The sequence below is a fragment of the Teleopsis dalmanni genome, chromosome 2 (genome assembly GCF_002237135.1).
Source record: "Teleopsis dalmanni isolate 2A chromosome 2, ASM223713v2, whole genome shotgun sequence".
In the NCBI taxonomy this organism is placed as follows: Eukaryota; Metazoa; Arthropoda; class Insecta; order Diptera; family Diopsidae; genus Teleopsis; species Teleopsis dalmanni.
The window spans coordinates 20,415,738-20,425,199 of record NC_051847.1 but is presented as its reverse complement, the minus strand read 5'-3'; the positions used below and the strand labels follow the sequence as shown (position 1 = coordinate 20,425,199).

The 9,462-nt window shown below is 30.3% G+C and overlaps 3 protein-coding genes across 3 annotated transcripts in view; 2 read left to right on the top strand and 1 right to left on the bottom strand.

Moving 5' to 3' along the window:
* The window catches only part of LOC119674072 (pickpocket protein 28-like), a 3,192-nt gene extending 3,103 nt beyond the window's left edge, over positions 1-89 (top strand). The window contains exon 6 of the mRNA XM_038085195.1: positions 84-89. Coding sequence (XP_037941123.1) covers positions 84-89 — 6 coding nt within the window. The remainder of the gene's footprint in view (positions 1-83) is intronic.
* A 46-nt stretch (positions 90-135) lies between these two features.
* LOC119674071 (kinesin-like protein subito) lies at positions 136-663 on the bottom strand. Its single transcript, XM_038085194.1, has one exon. The coding sequence runs from the start codon at positions 661-663 to the stop codon at positions 136-138; it is 528 nt and encodes a 175-aa protein (XP_037941122.1).
* Positions 664-2,858: 2,195 nt separating this feature from the next.
* LOC119674069 (pickpocket protein 28) lies at positions 2,859-8,256 on the top strand. Its single transcript, XM_038085193.1, has 8 exons — positions 2,859-3,133; positions 3,216-3,488; positions 5,173-5,436; positions 5,494-5,731; positions 5,807-5,946; positions 7,093-7,223; positions 7,293-7,533; positions 7,593-8,256. The coding sequence occupies exons 1-8, from the start codon at positions 2,859-2,861 to the stop codon at positions 7,840-7,842; spliced, it is 1,812 nt and encodes a 603-aa protein (XP_037941121.1). The 3' UTR covers positions 7,843-8,256.
* The last annotated feature ends 1,206 nt before the right edge of the window (positions 8,257-9,462 follow it).

The window sequence follows — 9,462 nt, the reverse complement described above, 5'->3', positions numbered from 1 at the left end:
TTGTAATTTAACTGCTGGGTGCGGATATATATTGGAATTGTATAATGTGAAAATATTCTCAATGGAACGCGGCACAATACCAGGATTAACGTCATCGCCTACAGAAACAATTATTTTTATACAAATCATATAATTTTACTTTAATTGAAGTTTACCTAAAAGTGTAAAAGTCTTTCCGGAACCAGATGTACCATAAGTCAGCACTGTGAAACTTTCCTCCAATTTTATTTTGTCACCTATACACTTATTGTATACGCCCTTTTGACTATCATTATTATCGAATATTGCGCTGAAGGTAAAATGTTTTTCCATTGCTGCTTTATTGTTACTTGTCGTTGTTTGATCTAAACGTGGGTTCACCACAAGAGTATTTCCATTGCCTGCAATTTTATATGACGATGAAGGAGAATTAACAGGACGCAGTCGTAGATACACCATGGCCCCATCTTCTCCAATAGTACTTGTTTTCGATATGTCACCACTTACAGTACTAGCATCATCAAAATTTGAATTACTATCATCATCTAATTCATCTATATTATCTATATCAATTGCTTTGAATATATTCTTCGGACATGGACGAAATCGACGATCTATGCTTGGCTCGCGTCCATTAATGAACGAGAGCACGTTGCGTTTTGTGGTGTCTTCGTTTCTGGACATTTTTTCCTTATTATAACAAACAAAAACATAAAAAACAATAACAGAAAAATATTTCGAAGCACTAAATTTAAGTTTGTTTAAGTATTGTTTATTTCTCCCGGAAAATTAACGAACTTGCTTCCAAACACAATATTGGTTAAAATGGCAGCTTTGTCAACAGTTAATGAATGATTTTTAAAATGTCCGCGGCGATAGCGAAATCAATATTATCCAATGTACAATGAAAGCCGCTGTAATATTTGTAAGCGATGCTGTGTTTATAAAATTAAATTTATTTAAAATTTAAATATTGTGTAGCGTAACATTATTAAACCACTATATTATTGTTAATAAACATCCTAAACTTCGGCTAAATGATTAAAATATTAAAGCTAAAAATGTGTGCCAAATACAATGTATAATGTCTCAGTATTTAACATAGCAAAATAACATGTCTTCAAACGTAACGATTAATTAAACTCGGATTGTCGAATCATCGAATTAAAAGTAGAAATAACGAGATTATATAAATATTTAAAGTAGTATAAATTGTACAAGTAAAATGCAATGAATAATTCGGGCCTGATATATACTGAAATAATTTATATACATACAACAGCTGATTGAGAGCAATAACATAGCAAAGCGAAGCGAAAAACGTGGATATACATATGACATCAGCTGATTGAGAGTAATAAGATCGCAAAGAAAATTAACATCGGAATAAGAATTTTTATATCATCGCGTTCAGATTAATATTCTTACTTACATTTTATATTATGTTTTGTATATATTAAAAACGATTTGATTTCTTGAATATACATATTTATTTTTGTATGTGTGTGTATTAGTACTCCGTTTTCCGTTTTTGTCTATTTCGTTCCTATTAAATACGCAGGTTTGATTGGTTGTGCATTTCGCATCGAATTAATTTCTTACGTTATCTACCGTCTAACTGAACCTTTACTCGTATATTTTAATTCAAGTAAAATTTGTGTTGATGTATGAATCAGTTGTTTTGGTTTGAATTTATTTTGTATTGTTTATTTGCGAGGTACTGGTCTTCTCACCAGACTTTACACAAAAGATGTTCCATGAAAATCTGTGTAAAGAGTGAAATTTGGCACTTTATTTGTGTTACGCTAAGATATACAAAAACAACATTTACACAAAACAAATTGTTCCAATGTAAGACTATAGTCTTACATTATTTTTAGGTCTTTAGGCGTGGTCGACAAGTCGGTAAAGTGTATGTTATGTGTATTTTATGTGCATTTGTTTTTAAGAGGCCATAATATTACCGAGAGGCGTTCAGACGCTTTTATCATTCTCGCTCTATAACCGTGGCTTTCGTGGCCCCTATCGCAGAGTCTACAATTAAACTATACCTGCGTTTGTGAAATTACTCCACTCCCTTCATCTACCATCCTTCCCCTTGTACCGCGCGCATATCTTCTGGTTTAAATAAACGTGGATTTATAAATGCTGAACCTTTTTATATAATTTCTTATCCCTAATTGCTGGAAGAAGTTCTATACCTAGCCTTCCGGAATAGTGATGGAAATTTTCTACATTCATTCCGAAAATCTAATTCTACTCGGTTAAAGTCTCACACTATGGTTATCGATACTTTCCACCTACCGCAAAAAAAAGCAAACGAAATTAACTTCTTTTATAGTTTCACTTTATAATTTTACCGAGAAAGATTTATAAATGGATGTTTAGGTGATTGTCAATTTATCACTGTACGAAATGCTAAATAACCGAGAATTATCTAAATAACCTTGTCATATTTATTTAATAAACAAGAATTATTTATGTTACTACCAAACCACGTTTTGCTTATATCTTCAGAAAAATGTTTATACACAGACTATCTTAAAAATTAATTTTACCCTGGAGAGTTTGTTCGTCTGGTCTGTCCTTTTAAAGGGCTTAGCAATACTGAATGCTTTCGAATGTTTAACTTTAATGTGAAAATTTAATTTTTAAAGAGCATTGAAACTATGCAACTAATTTGCATATTAACGCGGTGTTAATTGTTTTTAATTACACTAATTCCTTTAGTTCCGCAAAATGCTAATGTATGTCTGTTTTCACACCTGTGGGAGAAGTAATTCGCATTAGGAGTCCTACGGAAAGCGTATAAAAGGAGTTGTGCGAACTGAATCCATTTCAGTTCTATTTCAATTGTTAAACTAATTTTCAATCGCGAAATGTTGGGTTTCGGTAAAGAAAATAATAAAAGTAATAAGAAAAGTGTCAGTTTATCTCTGCCAAATCCGCATTTTTTCTTAACAATACCGAAACACCGTGGCAGTCTTGCTTCTGAGGCTTTATCGGATGTTCCAAGTGATATTATTATAAAATCGCGTATCAAATATGGAAGCCGTTGGTCTGCTTGCAAAGGTTTACTCATGGAGTACTCCAAAAGTACTACAATACATGGAATACGTTACATTTTTGAAGTTCATCGTCCATTTTATGAGAAGTACGTGAACGCTTAGTGAGAATATCGGCAAAATATATATGGAGAGATTATAAAATTAGTGAACTTAATTTTTAAATTTTAGATTATATTGGTTTTTCTTGATTTCTATATCTCTGTATTATGCTGTTTCGCTTATGTGGGATACTTATTTGAAATGGCAAGATTCTCCAGTTATATTGGGTTTTGATGAAACTCTGGTGCCAGTACATAAAATACCATTTCCTACAATTACAGTTTGTCCTGAAATAAAAACGGATGCGAATACTTTTAATTTTGCAAACGTCTCAAAAAAATTTTGGGATGAAATTGCTGAAACAAATTCATTTCATAATCAACAAAATCTCACAGACGAAGAGTAAGTACTTTTATTGGAGAATATATTTTTTATTTAAATTCCTTTCAGAGTTAGAAATAAGTAACTAATTTTTTTGGGTTCTGATGAGAAAAATTTTAACAAAATCGTTAAAAATTTATTATAATTAATAAAAATAATTTAGCATGGATTGTCTATGGGAGTTTAGTTGTAGTTGTAGGCTAGTAAATATCCTTCCACTATCCTTAAAAAGTGATTATTCCCCTTCAAAAAGTGATTATTCCCCTTCAAAAAGAAAAATGAGTTTTTTCGTCGTTACCGATAGTCTGACAAGCTAACATTTTTTTTACTTTAGAAAAAATCTATATTTTCTGGAGGTAAAAGTAGAATAGTCATAGAGAAGATAGTTCCTGATTGATTCTTTTTCCTGTAAGTTTTAACGACTTCTAAAATGAGTACGAGTATTAGGAGTAATGCACAGTTTCTCTATGTGGATTTCTTTGCACCAGAAAGAACAAAGAGGGCTGCAAGTAGCCCATCAGTATTACTTTGGACAGTTTTCGAATGGTCTATAAGGGCATGATATTTTTAAATATAATTTTCATAACAAGAGAAAATATTTTGAAATGACGGTTCAATATGCTTAAAAATTAACTTTTGAGTAATTAAATAATAATTTTTAATTAATTAGTAATTAATAATATAATTTTAGATCATTGGTACTTTCATCTGATTTAAAAATAATACATATTTGTATTACATATTTGTATGATTTTTTACAGAGTGACAAAAAGTAGTACTATGTGGCATATTTGTTGTCAGGATATATTCTGTCACATTTTGAGTTTCATTTTTACATCTTTATATAGGACAGTGTTAAAATTAGAAAGGATTTCTTATTCTTCTATATTTGTAGTCGGGATAATCGCATCGTCTTTGTCAGTAGATCCACTCAGAAATAGATCTTCTATTGTTTATGTATTTGAGATTCAATTTTACCTCTTTATATGGGACAATGTTAAAATTAGAAAGGATTTCTTATTCTTCTATATTTGTAGTCGGGATAATCGCATCGTCTTTGTCGGTAGACGAACTCTGGAATGGGTCCCCTGTTATTTATGTATTTGAAATTCAATTTTACCTCTTTATATAGGACAGTGTCAAAATTAGGAAGGATTTCTTATTCTTCAATATTTGTAGTCAGGATAATCGTATCATATTTGTCGGTAAATGAAGTCAAGAATGGGTTTCCTGTTGTTTATGTATTTAAAAGTGGAATATAAAAATGGATGGATGCTACATTCCTATATTCAAGATTGGAATATAGAAATGAAAGGATGAAACTTGGTGGAAATTGTAGTGATTAATATTAACATTACTTATTATATATTATCGCAGCTGCAGATATGTAATTATACAATATATCATTTGTTTAACATATCATAATGTATTTAGATTTTTATTTTATATTTATTTTTAGTTTTTGCATTTCTTTGGTGGTATGTTTAGACTTTTGTGCTTAATTCGAAAAAGGGGCATTACCACATGTCCTATTTTTTATACAAAATTCATACAAAAATGCATTAATAAGTTTAATAAGTCTAAGTTTAAACATAATATAATTTCATTAAATATTTCTTTCATTTAATTATTGTCAAATATTGTATATATTTAATATATACATTTAATAATAAAACAACTTTAAATTTAATTTCTTAAACAATAGAATTTTGAATTTAGCTGCTACTTTACATATCTGCGACACCCAAGTAGCCGAATCTTTTGCTCCATTTGTGCCAAAAGACATTTTACCGGATGTATCGCAAACACTGGTTGATTTATCCATAACAAAAAATGAAACCGGCCCGTTTTGTAAATGGAATGGAAGATTCTATTTTTGTGATAAAATTTTTAATTTTGTACCAACGGATGAGGGCATTTGCTATCAATTCAATGGTTTGCAAGCAAAGGATATATATCGCGATGAAAGGTACTTGCCATTAAATATTTTAATATTTTAAAATTTCAATATATAAATGAATAATAGATTTGTAAGTTATCGAGACCCAGAAATAGTCGATTTTAACAATTACTTCGATCCATTGCCCAAATACAATAACATATCTGGAAATTGGTCACTAGATGATGGTTACATAGATCAGGGATACAATTCTTATCCACAACGCACTGCTTTCTCTTCTGTTCGTAATGCATTTTTTGCGTTCCTTCAAGGCTATGAACATAATTTTGATTACGCATGCCGCAGTTTTAGGCAGGGCTACAAGGTTTGTATCTGCGCATACGTAGGTGTTAAGTATAACATAATAAATTTTATTTTAAAACAAATAATTTGAATTCAGGTGTTCCTTAATTCTCCCGAGAGTGTGCCACTTACTATGGGCAACTACATTTTAGTGCCGCATGGAGATGAGGTCATGGTTAGTGTGCTGCCCCAATATGTTGTATCAACGGAAAATTTACATGATTTCAGTCCAGAAAAGTAAGTAAAATAATTATTTGGAATAATAAAATTTAAAACCGTACATAGTGAAGAGTAAAATTAAATTAAATTAAAGTTAAACTTAATTAAATTAATCAATTCAAGAATCTTAAAATACCTAAGCTTTTATATTATGTAGTATAACTGAATATAGTCAGTTAAATTCTGTTCTTCAAAGAAAAGAAAAAAATTTAAAAAACATTTAGTTAAAATTAGGGGACTTTATATAAAAAAAATTAATAATAATAATATTAAACAAAATTTTAAAAAAACCTTTAGTATGTAACACGAATAAATATTAGATTGATAAGTTCTGATAAATAATACAACAATTCTTTTCTCTATCCATGTACGCCTGCTTTCTATTTCATTTAATCTTTTTTATATATATAATATATATATTTTCATATTATATATATCTTTTAACGGTAAGGACTCCCCTTTGTAGCTTTTTCTAAACGAATTTTCGATCATACCAGATCATAACAGTGATATACCGGATTTTACATTTCAATGTCTCGAATTGAGAAAAAGGCATTAATGCTTATAAATTGTAGGAAATATTCTCATGAGATCAATAAGGTCAAAAAAAAAACAGAAAAAGGTCTCTAATAAAATATTGCTTTGTAACAGAAAGAACTTAATGCTGTTATGAAACTCTAAGTAACCGTCAAACTAGGGAACTGGTACATCTGTAAAACTATTGTAAGATATACAGATATTGAGGTTATCTGACGCAAAATCATGATCTGTGTTATTATTTAAACAAAATGGATCTGTTTAGCTGTTTGAAACAAAATGTCGATGAAATGTCTCGGATGAAAACGGATGAGACCTCCAGTTACATTTTCTGTGACTGTTCGGTTTTGATCAGGGCCAGGAGAAGATTATTAGGCTGGAAATTCTATTTTCATGTTACGTTAAGATGTTCTCAACAACTGATATTTTATCTTTTATTAGAAGTGCGAAATGTTGTCTATTCAGTTAGGATGTGTTAGATCAGTCATGGTCGTAGTGCTCTAATTCACTTCCTGCCAGTATTTCACATATTTTATATACTTCTATACTAAATACTTTTTATGTTTAATTTTGAATAATAAAATAGATTTCTTCATTTCTTAATAATATTTTAAATTTCTACAAAAGACGTCAATGTTTCTTTAACGATGAACGTTACCTTCGTTTCTTCCGTGCCTATTCTCAAAGTAATTGTCAAACTGAGTGTCTCGCAAACTTTACGATATCAAAATGTGGATGTGCGAAATTTTGGATGCCAAGTAAATAACCAACAAATCATTGATTACATAACTAATTAGAATTAATAAAATATTTTATTTAATTTTTAGAACCTTTAGACGTGCCAGTTTGTGGTGCGGCTGATATTATGTGCTATAATAAAGCACAAGATGAATTAAATCTGATCTTACAAAATCAAACAATGCAAAAAACTATGGATGCTAATGTGAAGATTATGTGTGACTGTATGCCTGCCTGTACGTCTCTGGAATATAATTTTGAAATCTCTCGATCTCATTATAATCTAGAGAAAACAATTCGCGCTTTTCGGGAAGTATATGAGCATTCAGAGTAAGTTTTCTTATTCATAAAATTGAAACCAGTAATTGAATTCTAAATTTACTCAATAGTTTTATGGGTTCACGTTTGTCAGTTTATTTTAAGGAGCATCAATTCACTGCAATTAAACGTACTGTCATATTTAGCATCACTACTCTTATAGCGAACTGTGGTGGTATTTTTGGTCTCTTTATGGGCATATCCGGATTAAGTATAATTGAACTGGCTTACTTCTTCTCAGTACGCTTATTTGATAATTTACGTAAACGGCGTATGAGTAAGAAGAAGTTATTACAACAAGAAGAGGAACATGAGAACTAGATACAGTACCGGAAGTAGTGACAGAAGTAAAAAATCTTTTTTCATGTTAGGGTACACATAGTCTACCTGGCATCGTGGTATATCCACAATTCGCTTATGTATAGATGTTCAACGCCATATAAAATTTATGTCCACTAATATCTTTATATTTATCCATGCAATCTTTAATGACGTATCATCTATGAGTTGTATACTATAAATAAAAAAAAACAAATACCATTTATTAAAGTAAGGAGAGAGTGAAAGCGTAAAGCCCTTCTCTATTCAAAATTAATGTTATATAAAAGATAAATATATGTGTTAGTAAGTTGAATTTTAAAAAGCTATCCCCTGAACTTTCATTTTCGATTTTGTGGTTGGCGTTTGAGATCTATATAAAAGTTATATGTGGTATCACTTTACATTGATATAGTTGTATGTAGTAGAGAATATAATTAATTTTAAAATATTGAAACCTAAATAATTGTTAAATTTGAAATAAAGAGTTTATAAATTATTAAAATTAATTTTAATCTTAAAAGTAAACAGATATTTCAAAGTGTTTGTAATTGTTTCAATCCATCTATTGATTATCTATTATGCCAATTAAAACCTAAATTTTTTGAAGAGTCTGTAATTTTGGTTAATTGTTTTTATTAATAAGTTGAACTTTTGGCAACGGTGGTGAACCTTTAATATACGTGAAACCTATGGACATTTCTTATTAGTATAGCACGTACGGCCTTATACAAACATAAGGAGCCTTTAATTTTGACACTCTGGTTACTGGAAAATAGTCAAGTAACTTGCACTGCACAAAGAAATTCTTTGAATTTACATTCTTTGAAAAAAAGCAATTACTGGCTCAGACAAAAATATTTTTTTTTAAATTTTTGTACTTTTTTGTAGAACTAATAGTAAACTTCAATAAGTAAACGCGAACAAGCTACAAGGTCCTATACATTTATGCACTTCCTCATTCCTCATTTCTAACAACCCTCCTCTACTCACCATACTTTCACCTCACTGCATCGTAATCCACGTATTCATATTTTCATTCCTTTCATGTTTCCTGCTTTATAAATATCCATAAGACACAACAACAGCTTTTTCCTGTGTGTTATCCCATTGTTTAAAAGAGTGACGACATAAAGAATACTTGTTACTGTCGCCATCTATTGTGCGGTCCTATTGTTTGTGAGAGTGATGACATAAAGAACGTTTCTTTTTATCACCGACTAGTAAGTACCGACAATTCACAATATATTCATCCTTTAAACAATTTTGTGGTTGTGGTACCTCAAGAAGATCTATACTATATAGTAAAAGATATGAAAGGAAGTACAAATATGGATTATGTGGGGGGTTGAATTAAAAATGTTTACTTTGTATAATGAATGAATGAGAAATATATCGGTTTATTTAATTGAAATAAGCGTGGGTCGAGGCGATTAACTACTTCAACATACTACTTCGGATCCAAAGTTCAATACTGTTCAAATTGATGTGCGCAAAACATGAGAACAGTTGAGTGACATAATAGGTGGACGGCTTTTATTCTCAATGACTAGAGGCTGCAGTTGGAGTATATATTGAGAATTCACGTATTTATACTTGACACTTGCGGCTGCTTTTATCAGA

Excerpts from the sequence above, each read along its gene's own strand:
- LOC119674071 (XM_038085194.1), bottom strand. The coding sequence starts at position 663 with ATGTCCAGAAACGAAGACACCACAAAACGCAACGTGCTCTCGTTCATT.
- LOC119674069 (XM_038085193.1), top strand. The coding sequence starts at position 2,859 with ATGTTGGGTTTCGGTAAAGAAAATAATAAAAGTAATAAGAAAAGTGTC. Across the intron at positions 5,732-5,806 it reads GTTTTAGGCAGGGCTACAAG|GTGTTCCTTAATTCTCCCGA; the intron begins GTTTGTATCTGC and ends ATTTGAATTCAG. Across the intron at positions 7,224-7,292 it reads TGCGAAATTTTGGATGCCAA|AACCTTTAGACGTGCCAGTT; the intron begins GTAAATAACCAA and ends TTTAATTTTTAG.